Below are 19,293 nucleotides of genomic sequence, written 5' to 3'. Positions count from 1 at the left end.
AATGTTTTTAAGCCGTATGAACTTTGTTTCAAAAACTTTGAGCTTCTAATAGTTAAAGAGTACACAACTTTTTTTTATAAACGTAAATTTATTGATTTTCATATGATTTTTTTTAATACTAAATTGTTATAAACTGTAAATACATTTTAAATAAAATAAACGCGCTCGTTTCAGCTTACTAGGACAATTAAATTTACTTGTAAAATTCGTGTTCAGACTCATCCTTTTTAATGTTATTCTTGTAGCCTTTTTCCATGTCCTTGGCGAGGACGATGTAGCGATTTTCGCGCACAGCGTGCATACCTGCTTCTTGACAGATCGCGTTAATGTCAGCACCGGAAATTCTGTCTGGCCTGGCTACGTAGTCCTCGAGGTCAACTTCCTCGCTTAAATTCATTTTCGTGGTGATCGTCGAAAAAATTAATCGCTTTTGACGACGATCGGGTAATGGGAACTCAATTTTACGATCCAAACGACCAGGTCGAAGTAGTGCGGGATCAAGGGTGTCAGCTCTGTAATTTTTTAAACCATTGAGATTCAACATTAATTCCTTGATGTGTGTTTATACGAATTAAAAATAATATCTAGTCTACCTGTTGGTAGCCATGATGACTTTGACATTGGTTGTTTGATCAAAGCCATCCATTTGGTTCAGCAATTCCAATAAAATACGTTGCACTTCTCTGTCGGCTCCGGTTTGTGCGTCGAAACGCTTTGTGGCTATTGCATCGATTTCATCAACGAAAATGATAGCTGGAGAATTTTCTTTTGCTAGGCGAAAGACATCTCTCACCATCCTCGGACCTTCCCCAAGGTATTTTTGTACAAACTCAGAACCGACAACGCGAATGAAAGCAGCTGTAAGTGCCACATGCATTTAGTTAAAAAATCGATGTGCAAAATATTTTTCTGTTAGTAAAAAATTCACCAGTAGTGTGTCTCGCGACAGCCTTGGCGAGCATAGTTTTGCCACATCCAGGTGGTCCATACATCAGTACACCCCTTGGTGGGTCAATACCAATTTGTTTGTAAAGTTCAAAGTGAGTGAGCGGTAATTCTACTGCTTCCCTGATTTCTTGCTTTTGCATGTCCATACCTCCAATGTCGCTATAGGAAATTTCGGGCTTTTCATCTGAAAGTAAGGCAAATGGTTAAAAAACTAAAAAGCTATTAATTTCAATAATAAAGATAGGTGAATAATTGAGGCTTTTTAACACGTCACGAAACGTTTTACCTGCTTGCAGCATAGATATACTTGAATCTGCCTCTGGAGGTAGGACATCCACAAGAGCATTACTGTGTTTGTGAAGAGCGACACTGGCTGAGGGTTTCAACAATTCTCTGTCGATTGTTGACAAAATGCGCACATAATAATTCGAACCCGTTGTTGACCCGACAATTCCAGTGTTTTGATCCACTGCTTCTAAAAATTGTCCAATCACCAATGGTACACTTTGTATTCGTTTTACTTCTTCTTGAGCATGTAAATATTCCTTTTTCAGATTCCTTTGTTCATCCTTAATATATTCTTCTTGAACCTCTAAAAACTCAAGCATGCGTTGCAGTTTCTATAAAAATAAACACAGGTAGTCAGCAAAACTCACGGTGAAATATTACAGAGGAGCTATTTTTTTATGTCAAAGATATATAAATTGAAATACATGATACTGCGATTATAATTGACTAATTTACCTTAAACTTGGTATAAAGATCTTCAACATCCAACTCATCTAGGTTCACTGAACCTTGACCGATCAATGGCTTTGTGTCCACTTCACATTGTTCCTAAAATAATAAAAATCAGTGTAAGAACCAAGATTGACAGGTACAAATCCTCAGAAGAGTCATAACTTTGTGGAAAAAACAAAATAATTCAAGTATAGGCATCTTTTTAATTTAAATAACACAGCATAAACTTTTGCAAGCCTTGTCTAACCAAAAACATCATAGTTTTCGTCATCAAAATACAAACACCTCCAAACCACTTATCGCTTTGACTCAGAAAAAAAGGTAAAATGATCAATGATACCTTTTCGGGCAACGTAACGCTCATTTCGTCCATTTTACAAAACGATGATGGCCCAAATATTACGGCCGATCTGGAGCAAAATTAAAACAACACCGAACGCAAAATGACTCGGAGCTTTTCAACCGAGCAGAAAAGATTTGTGGGTGTTAAACGTCGATGTTAGGTTAGGATACCATTAAGGAGAATTTACACACGAGAATTTACACACGAGAATTTAGATTTGAGATACTGGAGTCGTTGTAATAAAAACTGCACTTATATCAAAACAAACATTACAAAAAAGAGAAATTTAAAAGCGTGCACCCGGTAAGTAGAGACAAGGAATTGAATTTTATTCTTTTTAATCAAGTAAATGAACTGAATGATAAATATTTTATTAAAATTCAACACGGAAATCTCACTTGTATACATTACTAAGTTGCATCATTTGTTGTCCAGACAATTATTTCCAACTATCGAATCAGTACTTCATCAGAATACACATAAAAATGAATAATCTCTAACATATACTTAAATCATTTGTAAAGTGTGTTTTGTTTTTGAAATTCTACAGAAAACAGAGAAAGCATGGTCACCGAAGAACATCTTTCTGACACGGAACTTGCCTCCAAAGACATAGTAGTACCCAAGGTTGTAGTGCCTGAGATCCAGATATCAACAGACAACGAGAAGGGAAATGAGGTTCCTCGCAAAAATTATAGGCGCAGGAAGAAGGCACTTTATGCTGCCCTCCTCAAGCAGATGGAGTTTTACTTTAGTGACTCCAACTTGGCCAAAGATAGGTTCCTTGCCGATCAAGTTAAGGAGTGTCCAGGTAATGTTTCTCATTATTATAAACCGCATTGTTATTAATTGTTCATGAAAACATTTTCCAGACGTTCCCATTGAAATATTTCTAAAGTGCAACAAAATAAGGTCTCTTACAACAAATCCAAGTGATATAGCTGGAGCATTGAAACACTCGAGCATGCTTCAGGTCTCTAAAAATGGGACCGCAGTCAGAAGAATAACTCAAATAGAGGAGAAAGCCAATGTCGACGATTGCACGATATATGTTGAACGATTGCCACCAAATACAGACCACGAGTGGTTGCAGAGTCAGTTTTCTAAGTATGGAAAAGTTAATTATGTATCAATTCCAAAGTTCCCACATACCAATAAAATCAAGGGTTTTGCTTTTATTGAGTTTGATTCTCCCGAGGAAGCTGAGAAATGTTTAAAGGTATTTCAGTGTACATTACTACTTTTTAAATTTTCGTTCAATTTTTTTCAATAACAACGTATTTCTTAAGCTTGTATACAATGTCATTGTTTTGATCAATTAACTTGTTACCACCAGGATTTCAAAGGCAAAGGTTGTACACTTCCATCTGAGACACCACCTGAAAAAATGCTGAGTATTGCAACTTTTTCAGAGAAAGAGAATTACGAGGAGAGTATTTCAAAAGAAGAAACAAAAAGTATTGAAAATGAAAAAGTAAATGATGAATCTTTAAAATCAGATAGTATCAAATCTAACAACAAGGAGGTAAAAAATAACCAACTCAGCGATATTGAGAAGCCTGAAACAAATCAACCAGAGCCTGATAATACAGAAGAGAATGTAGAAATTGGTAAACATTCTGATAAACGTCTTGATAATTTAAGGGTGGTAAAAGAAGGAAAGAAAAGTAAGAAAAAAAAATATGATATCCAAGACTCTGATCAGCCAGACGTTACCAATGCCAAGAAGAAAAGAAATGATAAAGAATCAGAATCTAATACAGAAGGAGAAGAAAGAAAAAGAGAGCGGAAAACTGTGCATGAAAAACATAAAAGTTCTGGAACCGAGCATAGAGAATCTTCAAAGTCAACTAATAGCAAAGAAAGTGATAAAAATTCTGATGTGTGTCGTTTTGATTCATCTAATGGAGGAGAAGAGAAGCGTTGTAAGAAACGCAAAAATAGACATTCCATTGAAGAAGTAGCTGCTCCAGATGCAGAGGCACAAAAGATCGTTGGTGAAAGTGAAAAAAAACATAAAAAGTTGAAAACAGAAGTTGTAGAAACTGAATCTGATGGGCACGAAGTTGAAAAGGTAGTACATGGCGAAGATAATGGAAAATCAGAATTAAAGAAGAAAAAGAAACGCAAGAACAAACATTCTGATGAAGAATTAGCTGCCTCTGATGCAGAGGCACAGCATATTACTCATAAGGGTGGAAAAAAACATAAAAAGTTGAATACAGAAGAATCAAAAGTTATAGAAACTGAATCTGATGCGCACGAAGTTGAAAAGGCAGTACATGGCGAAGAAACTGAAAAATCAGAAATAAAGAAGAAAAAGAAACGTAAAAAAAAACATTCTGATAAAGAAGTAGTTGTCTCTGATGCAGAGGAACAGCTTATTACTGATGAAAGTGGAAAAAAAAGTAAAAAGTTAAAAACAGAAGAGTCAAAAGCTATAAAAACTGAATCTGATGCACATGAAGTTGTAAAGGCAGAAAATGAAGAAGCTGAAGAATCAGATGAGAAGAAGAAGAAAAGGAAGAAACGTAATCGTAATTATGATAAAACCCCTGCAGTTGTAGAACATTCTCTCATGGGGATACAAGTTATGGCAAAGCGAGACTGGAAGAAATTACGAAATAAGTATTTGAATCTTCAAAGAACAAAAATGAAGCAGCTGAAGCAGCATCTGTGGAAAGTGAAGTGGAATCAGTGGGGTGATAGAGTTAAAGTAGAAAAAATGGAAACTCCCGTGGAAGAAACTGAAAGCGTCAATCCGGCATCCAAACTAGAGTTCTCACCAGGTTTGATAGTAAAGGCTGAATTAAATGAGCCATGTATTGATCCAAAAAGTTTTAAGGTAAGTTTCTGTTAAAACTCACCTAAAATTTAATGCTCATGCAAGTGAAAAAATAATTTTTTTTTTACCTAGGCTGAACTCAAAAGCACCAATAACAATATTAAATACGTTGATATAAAAAATGGCTCCAATGTAGCTTACATTAGATGTGATTCGGCAGAAGCAGCAACTCTTTTATCTGAGACAGCTAGTCAAGATTCAACAAAAAACTTTAAGTTATTAACAGGTTGATAATATTTGAAAAATTCTTTTTTTTTGTATTTAAGTACTCTATAATTAATAGTTTTTAAATTAACGATTTATATTTATAGGTGAAGAAGAAACTTTTTACTGGAATCAAATAAAAAGGGATCGTGAAGACAAATGCAACAAAAACTTTCGGCAGACTGTAAGGGGACGTAAAAAATTGTTTAAAAAAGCCGAGAAAGAACTAGGAAAACATATTAAATTTGATGATTGAAGTTATACTTGCTTAAAACATGTATGTTATATTTTCTGACTCATCACTAATAAACAAGGTACTCCAATAGTTTTACCTATTAATAAAAATAACGTTTATTTCTTCATAATTCTTATTTACAAAGTTGAGCAAATAGCTCTACATTTTACGTCATACAGAAAAAAAAACTTCTGTGCACTTTCACATAGATTGTCAATATTACAGTACTATGTTTCAGACTTCCATCATGAACAATGCTGTACCTCGAACATACAAATTGTTGCTTTTTAAGTCCACATGTATGTCGGTTACCACCTGCCTCTGCCACCACCTCGTCCACCACCACCGCCGCCTCCTCTTCCTCCACGAAAACCACCACCTCCACCTCCGAATCCACCACCACCTCCTCGGCCTCCAAAACCACCTCCTCGGCCTCCAAAACCACCCCCTCGGCCACCACCTCGACCACCGAAACCACCGCCACCTCCTCGGCCTCCAAAACCGCCTCCTCGACCCCCTCGTCCACCCCGGCCGCCACCACCTCCGCGTTTCTGTACAGAACCTGGTGGTTTAGGCAAAAACCTTTGAAGAGGCAAGAGTTTGGCAGGATCTATGTACAGCTGGAATGAAACAAGTAAATTGTTATCACCTTTGTTTGAAATAATTTACTCAAAAAACAAATAATGGTATTAAAACTTAAAAATACCTGTGTATCCGCTTGGAAACTTGAAGCTTTGATACCCTCTGACAATTTAATAGACACATAGTAATCCCTAATGTTTCCAAAAATCTCATCTATCTTGCCAATTTGTTGTTTCTCTTCTGTGTAAATTGGGGCATTGAAGTAAGGAACTTGTTCAATGTTGACCTTAGCAACCAAGTCGTCCTGTGCTGTCCATTTAAAATGACACAACGGAGTCACCTGTTCTGGTGGTCCTTGGTCATATCTATATATTTTCAGAACGTGTTACATATCTAGACTTTACGTGCAATAAAAATATTAAAGTGAATTGAGAATATTAGAATAGGCACTCACCCACTTCTTCTGTCTCCACCACCTCCTCTGCCGCCTCTGAATCCACCTCCTCCCCCACGTCCTCGAAATCCTCCACCTCCTCCTCCTCCGCGACGGAACGACATTTTAAACAATTATATTCTGCAATAAACAAACGTTAAGTAAGATATCAAATGTCAAATATTGACGCTGAACTTGTGTGCAAGTAATATTCAAGCGACCAGTATTTTAACATTATAAAAAAAGATTATTAATGGTACGGTCAAAAAATACTGATTATACTTTTATTTTTAAAAAGTTTCGTGAAACCTAAAGTACCACTAACCTTTAATCAAAAATCAATAACACACCAAATTGTACAAAAAATAAATAGTGACACTTTGTACCCGGAACAACAACGTGAGAGCCAAAGGTAAACATAACCAACAAAATCGAGCACATGGAGTTTAAAAACCAGTGCTCTCTTCCGATTGGCCGAACGAGTAAGCTTTGTCATTGGTGCTCCAGTAAAGGCGCTGATTTTTTGAATTTCATTAGCTAATTTAAAAAAGAATTTATTTAAAATATAAGTCTACATCAGTATATTCAATTAGTATTAATATATTATTGTTTCAATATGTATACATTTAAATAAATCACATACATGAAAATATCGCAAGATATTTTTAATATCACGTAAAGTAGGTGTATAAAACACCTTAAATTGATAAATTCGTTTATAGAAGTCATTGGCTTATGTTATTATTAAATTATGGTTAAACTTATTGATTCCAATAAGTTATTGACAAATGAAATAACAAAGGTGAGCCTCGACCGATTATCAATTACTTGTAGCGATATTATCGATCGGATTTCGGAGGCTGTAAATAGTCATCCAATGTAACATATTTCGGTCCTCCAAACGTGTCCAATACGGCAATCGTTCCGATCTTCAATTTCGCAAAGAAAAAGTGGTGATCTACAACAGAATACATTTTTTAATAATAGTCAAATCATGCGATTGATAAGAAAAAAAAAGAAAAAACTTATTCGCACCTTTTGGCATATGGGCAAGCCAAGGATGTCGTCCGAATATTGCACTCTTGGCTATCGGATACTCGGGATTATTTTCCTTCACCTATAGAAAAAAAAAAAAAAAAAAAAAAATACACACGTATAAACAAAGTAAAATTGAATTATGTAAAAAACATATGCACCTCCTTGATTTTTCCGCTAAACACAACTCTGGCGCAACGTGGATCCATTGGGTCGTAATTTTTCGACTCACAATACCTCCCTTGGGCCAAAGTCATCATTAACGTGGCCCGATCGTCTTTCTGTGATTAAAACAAAAGAAAGTCGTTAAATAATTAAAATATTGTTATTTTACCGTTAAATGTTTGTTATCTATTCCTCAAAAAAGTTAGAAAAAAAAACAATTGTTCTTATTATTATGTATAAAAAAAGTATATAAATTAAACATTATATATCAGAAAGAAAAAAAGTTATCCTCAAAAGGTAATTTTAAAGTACACAATGTACACATAGTAAACAATACATGCGTACTTACGAAAACATCTTGGGCGGTAAAATCTAGTGGCGTGAGGAACATATACGGAATCCCAGTACCGTTGCCGAGGGGGCCATCACTGAAGGAGATGATGTTCACAAATGGATAGGTTTCGGTGTCTTTTCGCGAGCTAACTGTCGCTATTGACGTCCAGCCTGAAACAGTTTATTTTGATCGCTACATTTTAAAAAAACCACCCACGAGCTCGATTAAAGTTGGTATCAAAAGCTTAATTTTTTTTAATGTGCATTTTTTACATTGAAATTTAAAACAATGCTCTTTTACTGATTAACATCAAAAGTACACAACGCGATGAAACGTGGATATTTTCTGATAATTTGATCGAATACAATTTATCGCAATAAAAAGATAACACGTGATGTTCAAACTTTCTTTGTTTATTGAGTTTACTCGAACTTTGAAATAATTCATGAAAAATATTAGAGAGTAAGAGTAATTTTTCGATAAACTGATGTAATAAAAATTTAAATAAAAAAATCGAAAAATCATGACTAAGCAAGATTTTGGTGCAGTGATGTATTTGTATTATATTTTATTTATAAGATGAAAATATGGATATTGTTTTTGAAGACATTTTTTAGTGCTGTTGTTATTTAGACAATCGCATGAATGTTAAAAAAAACAGATACGAATTAAAACACTTTAAAACTGTAAAAATACAACTGCAAAAAAATACGTAGATGCTCTAACACGAAGGCGTTTGATAAAAAAACATTATTCATTCTCATCTCCAGCTATCAAATTATAGTGAAAAATGCATACTTCAAACAAAGATTTGCAATTTTTCAAATAAAACAGCTGCTTTGATTTAAAATTCCGTTTGGTTTGCGTAAAAAAAAAAAAAAAAAAAAAAAAAAAAAGAACTTTCCGAAAGTCCGTGGAAATAAACGGTTGGTACTTTTAGAAAGTAAGAGCCAATTAGCATGATGATTGAGTTGAAAAACCACATTTGATTAAGAAACAAGAGATCCACGGGGATCAAGTCGATCGGATACGCGTGATGAGGCTGCATCAAAATATTATACCAGAGTACCAAATAAAAAAAAAAAAAAAAAAAAGGATAAAAAGCACACATTCCTTTTCGCTCAACAATTATTCTTATTGATGTGTGCACATAAAAAAAAAGGATCACTACTTATTATGTGACATAATTAATCGGCTCCAATTGTAAAATACCCTAGAGATATAAAAAATGTAAAATCCAGGACAATTACCGGCTTGATTGACAATGTAGCGCGCCATGCGCGCCGGCTGATCAACAGGCGGCGGTTGCATCCCCCTGACGACGGCATCGTCATCGCGGTAGCTGTCAAACGAGCCAACGTGGTCCCTTTGGTGGTGGTGGTGGGCGTTGTAAAAGCTGCGGTGCTTCTGCAGGCGCCTCCAAGCCTCGAACCTTTGGAAGTCCTTGAACTCCAGCCATCGCGTGTACGCGTCGGCCTCGTCTCCTCCGCCGATCGCCGTCACTTGGCTCGAGTAGCCCAAGGCTGGCCACACCAGCGACGCCGCGAGTAGCAACAGCAGTGCCGGCGAAACGAGAGCGAGAGTCAAGGCCCTGCCTCGGCTCGACGACCTCATTGTCACTATAAGCTCTCCGGAGTGCAGCTGCGCCGAGTAGTTGCTGGTGCTATATACAAACCAAAGCGTACTCCCTTGTCTCTCCCTCTCTCGTTCGCGCTTTTATACGGCTCTTTGTTCGGAATTATCGGCCTTTTCGCGAGCTAAGGAAGTTATGTTTTGGCTTTTTTTTATCTGCGTACGAAATGAAAATTCCTTTTTGCTTTAGTGCATACAAAACGCAATACTTTTACAAAACGATCTGTCATTTTTGATGCATTGCATACGCAAACAACGAAACTGGTTGTTAAACAAAAAAAAAAAAAAAAAAAAAAAAAAAAAAAAAAAAAAAATCGTAAAACTTGGTCGATATCATAGTTATTTGAGCAACAGAGCCATTTACTACTTAATCGGTTTATTTACCTTCGCGTCGATTTGAATACGACGATCGTTAAATGGTTCACTGCCGCTGCTGGTGGACGAAAACCTGATGGTCCCCTTGACACCCGCTCAACTTGATGCGATCGGATGGAATTTTCAAATAGTCTCGATTCAAGCGATGTGCAATTGAAAATAATTTGAAAAAAAATCAAAACACAAAAACCTGCTCGTCATCTCCACCCATGTTTACCGCACGATAAACGCGTCAATCGTTGTTTTTACATTTGTATCTCCAAGTCAGCTGATGTTGCACACGTATATGTAGGTATGAGTTAAAAAGCAGGCACTCTCTCTCTCTCTCTCTCTCCACTTTACAGCGACGACAAAGACGAGAGCAAAGGACGGTATAATCTCTCCGTCGACGCGCCTGCGATCACTGAGACACCACCGCGACTTTCGTGAGAACTCGGAGGAGCGCAGTTCGAGATGATCGTCAGCTTGCAGTGTTCTACTCTACCTCGTAGGTATATCGTCACGTGTACGATGACGTACGATGAATTGAACTTTTGTAACTTACGCGCAAATTTAATGCATAGGTACTTATGTACATCCACAAACGTATCGCTGCAGTCACTGGTGATCGTTTATACAATATTGCAATCACAGCGTACAATGTTGTCTATTGTATTGATTCTTTTACTGGTACCATTCGTAGCATATGCAATATTGGCATTGTTAGCATGTAGATCAATGTGGTGTGTACTTTTATGCGATGAAAATCAAACCGATCGATGTTTGCAATACGAGTAGTAAAAGCACGATCGAGTCGGACCGGTTGTAAGTGCGTAGGCGCTTACGAAGAACGGAACTTTGGATTTTGTTAATTGTGATGCTTGTTTCAGATTCAGTTTTCATTCGTATCTTTGGAAATTAAGCACAGAGCTATATGTGTTTTGAAAAATTTGAATTTCATTTTTACCAAACACGTTTCTTGTTTCTTAAAATCTCGAGTGCGGCTTTTCGTTCGGTAAAATGTCAAGGGATCGTTGATCGGTATTTTTTTAAAAAAAGGTAGGCACTTTTATTTAATGCGTAGCTTTTAATTGACGTTTGACATTTTGGACGCAGGTGAAAAACAAAAGATCATACTTAGTTTGTTTTTTTTATAAGTGCATCAAAAGAAAAGCACGAAATAAATTCAGACATACTCTCTATTATTGGGAAGTGGTATGTTTTTTCCTTCACTGGTTTTATACTCAAGATTTTTCACGTTAAAAATGATATTCCACTTTTAATTTTACGAATAGTTTAATTTTTTTCACTAAAACATCGATTTCAACGATTTAAACGAATTTAAACTTCTTGTAGACGTTAATATGTAAAGCAATTTTTTTTTTTTTTTTTATGATACAATCAGAAACAATTGTAAATGTGCTTTTAAATCACTTTTCATATCATGATTAAGCATACGAACGATAAGATAATATTAAATGTGCTCTATTATTTTCATTGTTGGATTCAGCTACGTACTGATACCCCTCAAATTATAATATCCTTTTTTCGAGAGAAAGTAAATAATTACACAATTCTTTGAGGTAAGATAATCAAATACAAATTTTCCAAAAACAAAAAAATTAATTTATACATCAGGAAAAACTCATCGCATTCATTACATGCCTGATACGTGTAACAATATAAATAAAGAAAATTCATCTTGCATGATTACCTCTTGTAGAAACGAGTGTATCGCGATAATTCTTGTTTGTCAGCATTGTAGTAGTCCTGAGGAGTGACGTTCGCCGATCCTCCAAAATCAGACAGAACAAAAATAGATTCTATCTCCATTTTAGCAAAGTAAAAGCCGTGACCTGAATTTTAACAATCCAAACATCCAAGTTAATATTTTTCATCATGAAATCACTCAAGTCTTACTTATGTTCATTATTTTGTATAGTTACTCGCTGGCACATGAGACAATATCGGATGGCGTCCGAAAACTCCTGCCTTTGCACTCGCGAATTCTGGGTTCTCTTTGTCGATCTAAACATATAATTTCTCACTTGTTTTTCTTTTGTTCAGCTAAAGCCAATCAAACGTGAAAATAAAGCAATATAAGAACATGACGTTCGAAATACGCACTTTCTTCATTTTACCGGCGAGAGTGACTCGAGCGCAACGCGGATCCATGGGATCGTAGTTCTTGTACGTACACCAATCGCCTTGAGCCAACGACATCATCATGGTAACATTTTCACTTTTCTGGAAAACATATTTTTTTTTTTTTTTTTTCTTTTCTTTTTTACCAATCACGCGTCAAGGTGATTGAAAGAAGTTTATTACTTTAACATCCTGTCCTGACTGGTCCAGTGGAGTGATAAACACATAAGGGACGCCACTGCCGTTCCCCGGGATTCCATCGCTCAGAGACAATAGACTCACGTAGGGATAGTTTAAGGTATTCTGTCTCACACTTGTCGTCCCTATCGCGGTGTAGTCTGTAAAAACAAAGTTATTATACAATAACTTCACTCAATAGCCCAAGGTTGATATGAAACATAAAAATTATGACTTGCTAGATTCGTTGACGATGAAACGGGCCATTAAGGCTACTTTGTCGGGACTCGGTGGTTGACGTATTTTTTTAGCCATACCAGCATTAGTTGCCACTGCGGCAAGTACCAAGACAAATATTCCCAAGAGTTGCATTTTTTTTTCTGAAAACCAATTTCACGTTCTTATTCTACTAATGACTTCTTAAACTGCACAAACAAATTTTTTTTTCAAGCAATAGTATATAGAAAATGTTAAATGGATTAAAGTTTTTCCCTTACGAAATATTTTTTGTCTTATTTCACTTGTTATTTTATCTTGTACGATTATATTACCTTTGATGTCCAAATCAATATACCTGAAAAAAGCTTAAAACCTGGGCTTTTATTTGATAGCGATACACGAGGCAGAAGCTCGTACGAACTCTACATGTTTACCTAATCTAAATGTATTCATCATTTATTGGTTAATATTTCGATCATGCCGAAATAAATTAAGATAACACATGTATTGTAATTTATTAGTGTTTATTATTTTGAGTCATCCATTTTTTTTTTCACCTTTATGACAATCAGTAAACTTTTTGTAGATATGTTTAATGGATATTTGATTAGTCCGTCTCACAAACAAGATTTATTGCGTGCTTGAAAGGCATATTTTTAAAAAGACTCTAATCAGTATGTCTAAATTTGACTCTTCGCTGCGGTCACAACTGATAAGAATATTTTAAATCGGCTTTGTTATTTGTTATCGAATAAACGATAATCATCACACATTAGAGCTATATATCGATATTCCATTGAAATAATAATAATGAAAACTTTTCTTAGTAAATAAAATAAATCTTCCACCGATAATACAAACTTTTTTTTTATTAATTAATAGAATTTTTTACATTCATTTTTTATAATTACTTCCATGATACATACATGGACTTAAAAAATTGATCTTGATGATTATTGTGTATGTAAAGTTTTTCATTTATATGAACGAGTGTATCGGGCTAAGGCTCGTTTGTCAGCGCCGTAGTAGTCCTGAGGAGTGACATTTGATGGTGCTCCGAACTTGGTAAAAACGGTCATAGTTTCGATTTCTATTTTGGCGAAGTTAAAGCCGTGACCTGAAATTAAAAATTTTAATGCATTATCTTGTCGAAGGCAATTAGTTATCCATAATTTTACTTCTTTTATATGCTACTTACTCGCTGGCACACGAGACAGCCACGGATGGCGTCCGAAAACTCCTGCCTTTGCACTCGCGAATTCTGGGTTCTCTTTGTCGATCTAAGCATGTAGTTTTATATTTATTTTTATTTTGTGCCAATCAAAAATAAAAAAAGAGCAATAAGCATATGCCATTCAAAGTACGCACTTTCTTCATTTTACCGGCGAGAGTGACTCGAGCGCATCGCGGATCCATGGGATCGTAGATCTTGTGCGCACACCAATCGCCTTGAGCCAACGACATCATCATGGTGGCGTTTTGGTTTTCCTAAGTGGTAATTTAAAAAAATTTCAACATTAAGAAAGTCAACCATGTGGAATATTATGCATGAATGGCTTTGTAAAGATTTACTTTGATATCCTGTCCTGGAGCGTCGAACGGAGTAATGAACAAGTAAGGAACTCCACTGCCATTTTCTAAAGGACTATCACTGAGAGACAAAAGACTGACGTAGGGGTATTACAGGGAATCTTGTCTCACACTTGTTGTCCCGATCGAAGTGTGGTCTGTAATTTCAAGTAATTATGATTAATGTAGAAGACAAAATATGAATGATGTATCGGTACATGGCTCCTTAAAATATTTGACCAAACTTTTTTTCTGTTTGTATAAAATAAATAAAAAAAACAAACATTTATGAAATCTTAGAAATCATTTATGATTTATATCATACATTAAGAAAATTAGTGTGCCATTACCAGTCACTTTAATGAGTTAAAAGATTCCTACACATTTATAAACGTCAGTAAACCTAACACCTAATTGTTTCTATGAATTTAGGGGAAAAAAAACTCATGTTAATTAAAAACTCATATTAAAAAAAAAAAAAAAAAAAAAAAAAAAAAAAAAAAAACCTATATGGCACGCGAAGAAAAAGAAAAATCGACAAAACTGCTTACTTACTACGTATATTTAAATACACCGGTGTGCGAGCCGGTGTGTACGTTCGTCGTCGCCTCTTTGGATTATACCCTCCACCCTTCATGGAGATACCGATTTTTGCCGTGGGAAAGTTTTGAACGTCGCAAGCGTAAGAAGCGTATCTCGCCGGGTAAACAGATTTATATTTTTTTAATCACGTAGCCATGCACAAGCACATGTCAATGGATTTCAAATACATTCTGAGATAACGCGTGCATGCGTGCAAATATATATGTATACATAAAGTAAAATAAAGAAGAAAGTGTGTTCTCGGTAACGATAGAGCAAACAATTCGCTGCGACACGAACTTTTTTTTCCTCCCCCCCATCCCCCTTCGAGAAGGAAGGAAAAAAAACACGCAACATCCAAACGCGGGGCTCGTCGAGTGAAAAACACATTACGGACTCCGAGCTATTTAGGTTGCACTTGCAGTTGGTTTTGTCAAAGAGAGATAATCTTGCTTGTTTTTTTTTTGTTTGACCCTTGTTTACCGCATAGCTGACAACGCACCGGAACCCGTACACGCGATCACTTACTCTACGAGCCAACTGTACACGGCAAAATAAAGCGCTCGCTCAGCCAAACGATCGTCATTACTATAATACATCATATATATACATACATACCGATCTTCTTGCGTTTCAATAATCATATGCACCCGAGAGAATCCATTCGAAAACAGGTTGAGCTATATTATAATATATGCATCATTATTACAACCACATCCCCATTGGAGAGCATATATATGCATAGTATAGCCGATCGGTATACATATACATGATGTACAGCGACGATCGGCATCCTCGTATAGTGATTACCGATCGCACACAAACGCACGAGTCCAAGCCAAGCCTATACTGCTGCAGCATCAGCTCGATCGACACATGGGGGAGGGGAAAAACTGGCACGTCTCAGGAATATCTAGGTCACCGTCTAACTGTTCCGCCGTACCGTTCGGGGCCTCCTACCATCCTGCCGATTCCCGCCACCATCACCTTCGTCTCGTACACATATACGTATATACCTACGATACACGCACGATCAACACGAGGCGAGAGAGCACATTATACGCACCGGGTGGGTACACGTACGTATATATATCTGCGTAGGTAGGCGATGTATGTGTGTTGATGTACCTACGTGTCCTCTCTCGGCCTTCGAAGAGAGGGAGCAAAAGGCAGCAGCAGCAGTCAGGTCCAAGGAAGAAGGACGAACAGTCGTCGGCGCGCGCGCCACACGAAAGGGACCGGATAGTTGCCGATGTTCATCGGATCGCGGACTGTCGTCGAGCTTTAAAGATATTTATTTTTTCGATTTAAAGATATTTACAATTTCTTTGCTAGTGACGGTTGATCGTGGACCGATCGTTGGATGGAGGGATGAGGATGCGAGCCAGAAGTGCCGATTCGGTGATTTTTTTTTCGTAGACGGTATAATATACGATCGGGTTTCCAAATTTTGTGGCAATTACCGAGAAAATAGAAAACAATAATCGGCAAGGGATCGAGCGATCGGTTTTTACTCTTCGCTACTTGATTCTTTCAAAGGTAAGCTATATTACATTCACATGTGCTTTTATGATATACTGTATTGTTTTTTTAATCGACTTTTGATGACAAAAAAGGTAATGTTTATCCCGTTAACCCCCGTTACCTTTAAAAAAGGAAGAAAAAAACGTGAAAACAAAGGAGAAGAAAAAAAAAGGCTCTCACTTCGCGGAAACCGCTATTATACGGCTTCGCGTGCAGCTCATCCATTAACCGGCCGGCGAGTTTTCCACTTGACGAGATCGGTACTGTACATAAAAATATATATATATATACACCCACCGTCTCCTGCAACCAGCGGATCAAAGCCAAGTGCAATATAAAATAATAGTAAGAATAAAACAACAACGTGGGGATGGACGTAACGATCGTCAACTTCTTCTCTGCTTCCTGATCGCGGGGGTCTTTGAACCTCATCTCGTCAAGAGCGTATACGAACGCACAACCCGTTGTGCCGGTGCAGTCTGCGCGTATGCGATGATGCAACCGAGAGCAGGTTGATCTTCTTCTCCTTTTTTTTTTTTTTTTTTCTTCCTGTTACATCTCGATGGATGAAATCGTTAGACGCGTCAAACTGTTTTCCCTTTTTTTTCCCCTCCCTCTTTCCCCCGCACGAGATAACGAGGGATTTTCCGTGATGGTGATGTATAACGAGGTTTGATCCCACGTGTCGTGTTTTTTTTTTTTTTTTTTTTTGTAGGAAATGCGAACTATGTTTTCATTCGAGATTATTATTGCGTTGCTCGGGAGAACGGAACTCTCACACAATAAAAGTCATTCAATTGTAAGGAGCCGCGAAACTAATGACGGTATTACACACGCGTCATATGTGTCGATTATTGAAAAAAAAAAAATTAATAAAAAATACCAAACTTAAATGCAGCTTTGCCGATTGTTTGTCATTTTAGTTTTATTTGCCTAGTGAGAACAATGGCAAGTAACGTCAACAAAGAAAGTAGTTATCTCTTTCTCTCGCGGGGAAATCCACGCGACGATTTCTCAATAGATACACATTGTGCTCGCGCGACATTGGAAAACACAAGTTTAATGACTTATCATGCGTTTATGTACACGTATGCGCGTACGTGAGCGTTCAACTGCAGGTCAACGTTTGATAAATGGCAAAAACAAGGCGTTGTTTTCTATTTTACAAAAACAAAGGTTCGAAAACGGTGCGCTGGATATGTGAAGGGTGTAATTTATGTTAGAAACGTTCTTCCAAGTATCGGACGCGTATATACACGCGTGTGTGTAATTTCAGCTGTTGGCATATCTCTAGGTTTGATTGAAAAACGCGTCAATCCGTGCAAACTATTTTGATCGACTTGGAGCAGAAGAAAAATAAAATGCACGCTCACAAATTGACGCGTATGCAAGAGAAATTCGTGACTCGGATTTTTCGCGAAGCGGAGAAATTTCCCTGGACAATTTATACATTCGTCAAAGACTTTCTACACGCGCGCATGGGGTAATTGTCGCACGGAGTTTTTTTTTTTTTTTTTTTTTTTTTCTTTCAAAATTATCGACACAGCAGTGATTGTATCAAATTTTCCCGACGAAATCACTCGAATCGAATTACCTTGCGCCTCGCACATACAACAAGCGCGTAGGAATATACCGGTCAGTAAACTCTACGGGATACGGGTTTCGTTTTCAGATCGCACGATTTTTTTTTTTCATTCATCTGCATGATCGTTTTTTTTTTTTCATACGGTTCTCCGAAATCCTTGCTGTCCCGTAATAAATAAGAAAACAAACCGTTACCAGTGTATAATGTACAATAAAACAGCCGATCTCGGATGCGCGTTCTGCCGATTTTTTTTTAGTGGTCCACCGCGCGCATGTATACATATGTATACCTCTATACATACTACACACTCGAGCGAAAGAAAGAAGGAAAACAGAGCCGGTTAAGTGGGTCATCGTCCCGAAATCTCACTATGTAAGTACAGCCGGTCACGGTCGCGTCGGACATTCCACTTTTAAAAGCCAACCCACGATGTTATTTGCTTTTTACGCGTTGGCGCTTCTAATTATATGTGTGTATTCGCCTATGATTCGGTGGAATGGTATTCCAACGCGTACATATATTATAAAGGAAATAAACAAAATGAAATAAAGAGTACCATAATATAACACACAAACGCATGCATTACCGATCAATGTAAGTGCGTTGTACCTCCGATTCGCGTGGAAAATCGTTATCATCGCGATTACATTGCGATACACACGATAAACATTGACTCTTGTTGGAGTAATGCGAACAAACTCGAATCACTCTGATGAAATGTAATTTGTAACTATATAGAGATGATGCAACAACGCGCGTAAACGTATAGGTAACACATATTATGATGGAGAAACAACGAAATAAGGTACCGTACGCGCGTATCACGGCGTGGAAAACAGGCGCTTTCGATTTTACATATCATTTCGCTCGCGATCGGAATTTCCGCAAATCGATACACCGTACAAATTGCGTTTGTACGCATATCTATATACATGTGTGCACGAGGCCTGTTGCGTTGAATTGCACGTATAGTACTTATGTATATCCATGGGTTTTTCAATTCGTACAGGAGTTATTGCGAAACCAGCGCTAACGCTGGGGGGCATATGATAACTGTTTGCTTCTTGAGTCATTCGGATCGTGTTTTACCTCAAATATAGCCGTACGTGAAACGATCCATTATTCCTGTGTATACATATAAGGAATAAAATGAGATCGAGTTTCCCGGACTTTTCGCTGCGCATCATCAGGCGCGAAAGTGCGAGTAAGCAAAGAGCCGTATTTACCCGTCGCGCGGGTGTTACAGCTGCGATGGTCCCAAGGAAGAAAAAAAACGAGAATCCAAATGCGGACGAGAGAGGATGAGTATACGGAGAGGTGAAGAAAGAAAAAAAGAAGTCAAGCCGGTTGATGTAACGCTATAGGAGGCACAGAGTATACAAGTAAATGGGCATACCTTTTGTGTGCAGATGCGGAAAAGTGTGGCATGTACATGCATGAGAGAGAAGGAGCCGCGAAACGCAATTATATTCCAGGTGTTGCACGCGGGTGCATATAACAAAGCGATGCGGGCGTTTTGTTGATTTCTCTCGCGTAATAATGCACCACGTGTCTGCATCGTACACACGGAAACCTTTGCTTTGCCGATCTAGATCGAGTTTACACGTTTGTGTGTACGGGTGTTACGTTGCAAAAGCCAAA

The 19,293-nt window shown here is 37.3% G+C and overlaps 5 protein-coding genes across 7 annotated transcripts; 1 reads left to right on the top strand and 4 right to left on the bottom strand.

Moving 5' to 3' along the window:
- Nucleotides 1-81: 81 nt before the first annotated feature.
- Nucleotides 82-2,175, bottom strand: Rpt3 (26S proteasome regulatory subunit Rpt3). Its single transcript, XM_014358790.2, has 6 exons — nucleotides 2,030-2,175; nucleotides 1,693-1,785; nucleotides 1,235-1,568; nucleotides 929-1,132; nucleotides 594-858; nucleotides 82-512 (listed from the first exon to the last, which is right to left on the bottom strand). The coding sequence occupies exons 1-6, from the start codon at nucleotides 2,060-2,062 to the stop codon at nucleotides 194-196; spliced, it is 1,248 nt and encodes a 415-aa protein (XP_014214276.2). The 5' UTR covers nucleotides 2,063-2,175; the 3' UTR covers nucleotides 82-193.
- A 54-nt stretch (nucleotides 2,176-2,229) lies between these two features.
- Larp7 (La related protein 7) lies at nucleotides 2,230-5,423 on the top strand. 2 transcript variants are annotated; one of them, XM_014358105.2, is made up of 6 exons: nucleotides 2,230-2,335; nucleotides 2,583-2,843; nucleotides 2,905-3,251; nucleotides 3,369-4,877; nucleotides 4,950-5,103; nucleotides 5,189-5,423. In XM_014358105.2, exons 2-6 carry the CDS (start codon nucleotides 2,597-2,599, stop codon nucleotides 5,335-5,337), a joined length of 2,406 nt encoding a protein of 801 aa, XP_014213591.2. In that variant the 5' UTR covers nucleotides 2,230-2,335; nucleotides 2,583-2,596; the 3' UTR covers nucleotides 5,338-5,423. The 2 variants fall into 2 exon arrangements, with proteins under 2 accessions (XP_014213591.2, XP_089453108.1); XM_089596982.1 differs by having other exon boundaries at nucleotides 2,557-2,843.
- Gar1 (Gar1 ribonucleoprotein) lies at nucleotides 5,408-6,887 on the bottom strand. Of its 2 annotated transcripts, XM_089596995.1 has the most exons (4): nucleotides 6,657-6,887; nucleotides 6,353-6,472; nucleotides 6,023-6,263; nucleotides 5,408-5,936 (listed from the first exon to the last, which is right to left on the bottom strand). In XM_089596995.1, exons 2-4 carry the CDS (start codon nucleotides 6,454-6,456, stop codon nucleotides 5,625-5,627), a joined length of 657 nt encoding a protein of 218 aa, XP_089453121.1. In that variant the 5' UTR covers nucleotides 6,457-6,472; nucleotides 6,657-6,887; the 3' UTR covers nucleotides 5,408-5,624. The 2 variants fall into 2 exon arrangements, with proteins under 2 accessions (XP_089453121.1, XP_014213606.1); XM_014358120.2 differs by having other exon boundaries at nucleotides 6,353-6,887.
- A 26-nt stretch (nucleotides 6,888-6,913) lies between these two features.
- Nucleotides 6,914-10,263, bottom strand: LOC106642644 (protein CREG1-like). The gene is made up of 6 exons (XM_089596993.1): nucleotides 9,882-10,263; nucleotides 9,116-9,528; nucleotides 7,881-8,035; nucleotides 7,528-7,647; nucleotides 7,367-7,448; nucleotides 6,914-7,289 (listed from the first exon to the last, which is right to left on the bottom strand). Exons 2-6 carry the CDS (start codon nucleotides 9,477-9,479, stop codon nucleotides 7,171-7,173), a joined length of 840 nt encoding a protein of 279 aa, XP_089453119.1. The 5' UTR covers nucleotides 9,480-9,528; nucleotides 9,882-10,263; the 3' UTR covers nucleotides 6,914-7,170.
- Nucleotides 10,264-11,561: 1,298 nt separating this feature from the next.
- Nucleotides 11,562-13,874, bottom strand: LOC106642638 (protein CREG1-like). The gene is made up of 8 exons (XM_089596476.1): nucleotides 13,761-13,874; nucleotides 13,591-13,672; nucleotides 13,381-13,509; nucleotides 12,413-12,553; nucleotides 12,180-12,334; nucleotides 11,979-12,098; nucleotides 11,798-11,879; nucleotides 11,562-11,707 (listed from the first exon to the last, which is right to left on the bottom strand). The coding sequence occupies exons 1-8, from the start codon at nucleotides 13,860-13,862 to the stop codon at nucleotides 11,562-11,564; spliced, it is 957 nt and encodes a 318-aa protein (XP_089452602.1). The 5' UTR covers nucleotides 13,863-13,874.
- Nucleotides 13,875-19,293: the final 5,419 nt, after the last annotated feature.

This window comes from Copidosoma floridanum, unplaced genomic scaffold, assembly GCF_036245765.1.
Source record: "Copidosoma floridanum isolate Cflo_tuat_1 unplaced genomic scaffold, Cflo_Japanese_pri ptg000030l, whole genome shotgun sequence".
Taxonomy (NCBI): Eukaryota; Metazoa; Arthropoda; class Insecta; order Hymenoptera; family Encyrtidae; genus Copidosoma; species Copidosoma floridanum.
This window is presented reverse-complemented; position numbering and strand designations above follow the sequence as displayed.

Excerpts from the sequence above, each read along its gene's own strand:
- LOC106642644 (XM_089596993.1), bottom strand. The coding sequence starts at position 9,479 with ATGAGGTCGTCGAGCCGAGGCAGGGCCTTGACTCTCGCTCTCGTTTCG. Across the intron at positions 7,449-7,527 it reads TTAGCGGAAAAATCAAGGAG|GTGAAGGAAAATAATCCCGA; the intron begins GTGCATATGTTT and ends TTTTTTCTATAG. Across the intron at positions 7,290-7,366 it reads GCTTGCCCATATGCCAAAAG|ATCACCACTTTTTCTTTGCG; the intron begins GTGCGAATAAGT and ends ATTCTGTTGTAG.
- Larp7 (XM_014358105.2), top strand. The coding sequence starts at position 2,597 with ATGGTCACCGAAGAACATCTTTCTGACACGGAACTTGCCTCCAAAGAC. Across the intron at positions 2,844-2,904 it reads TCAAGTTAAGGAGTGTCCAG|ACGTTCCCATTGAAATATTT; the intron begins GTAATGTTTCTC and ends AACATTTTCCAG. Across the intron at positions 4,878-4,949 it reads TTGATCCAAAAAGTTTTAAG|GCTGAACTCAAAAGCACCAA; the intron begins GTAAGTTTCTGT and ends TTTTTTACCTAG.
- Gar1 (XM_014358120.2), bottom strand. The coding sequence starts at position 6,456 with ATGTCGTTCCGTCGCGGAGGAGGAGGAGGTGGAGGATTTCGAGGACGT. Across the intron at positions 6,264-6,352 it reads GGTGGAGACAGAAGAAGTGG|ATATGACCAAGGACCACCAG; the intron begins GTGAGTGCCTAT and ends GAAAATATATAG. Across the intron at positions 5,937-6,022 it reads GTTTCCAAGCGGATACACAG|CTGTACATAGATCCTGCCAA; the intron begins GTATTTTTAAGT and ends GTTTCATTCCAG.
- LOC106642638 (XM_089596476.1), bottom strand. The coding sequence starts at position 13,862 with ATGATGATGTCGTTGGCTCAAGGCGATTGGTGTGCGCACAAGATCTAC. Across the intron at positions 13,510-13,590 it reads GCTGTCTCGTGTGCCAGCGA|GTCACGGCTTTAACTTCGCC; the intron begins GTAAGTAGCATA and ends TTTTAATTTCAG. Across the intron at positions 11,708-11,797 it reads ATTGTCTCATGTGCCAGCGA|GTCACGGCTTTTACTTTGCT; the intron begins GTAACTATACAA and ends GTTAAAATTCAG.
- Rpt3 (XM_014358790.2), bottom strand. The coding sequence starts at position 2,062 with ATGGACGAAATGAGCGTTACGTTGCCCGAAAAG. Across the intron at positions 1,133-1,234 it reads TATATCTATGCTGCAAGCAG|ATGAAAAGCCCGAAATTTCC; the intron begins GTAAAACGTTTC and ends CCTTACTTTCAG. Across the intron at positions 859-928 it reads TGTCGCGAGACACACTACTG|CTGCTTTCATTCGCGTTGTC; the intron begins GTGAATTTTTTA and ends TGGCACTTACAG.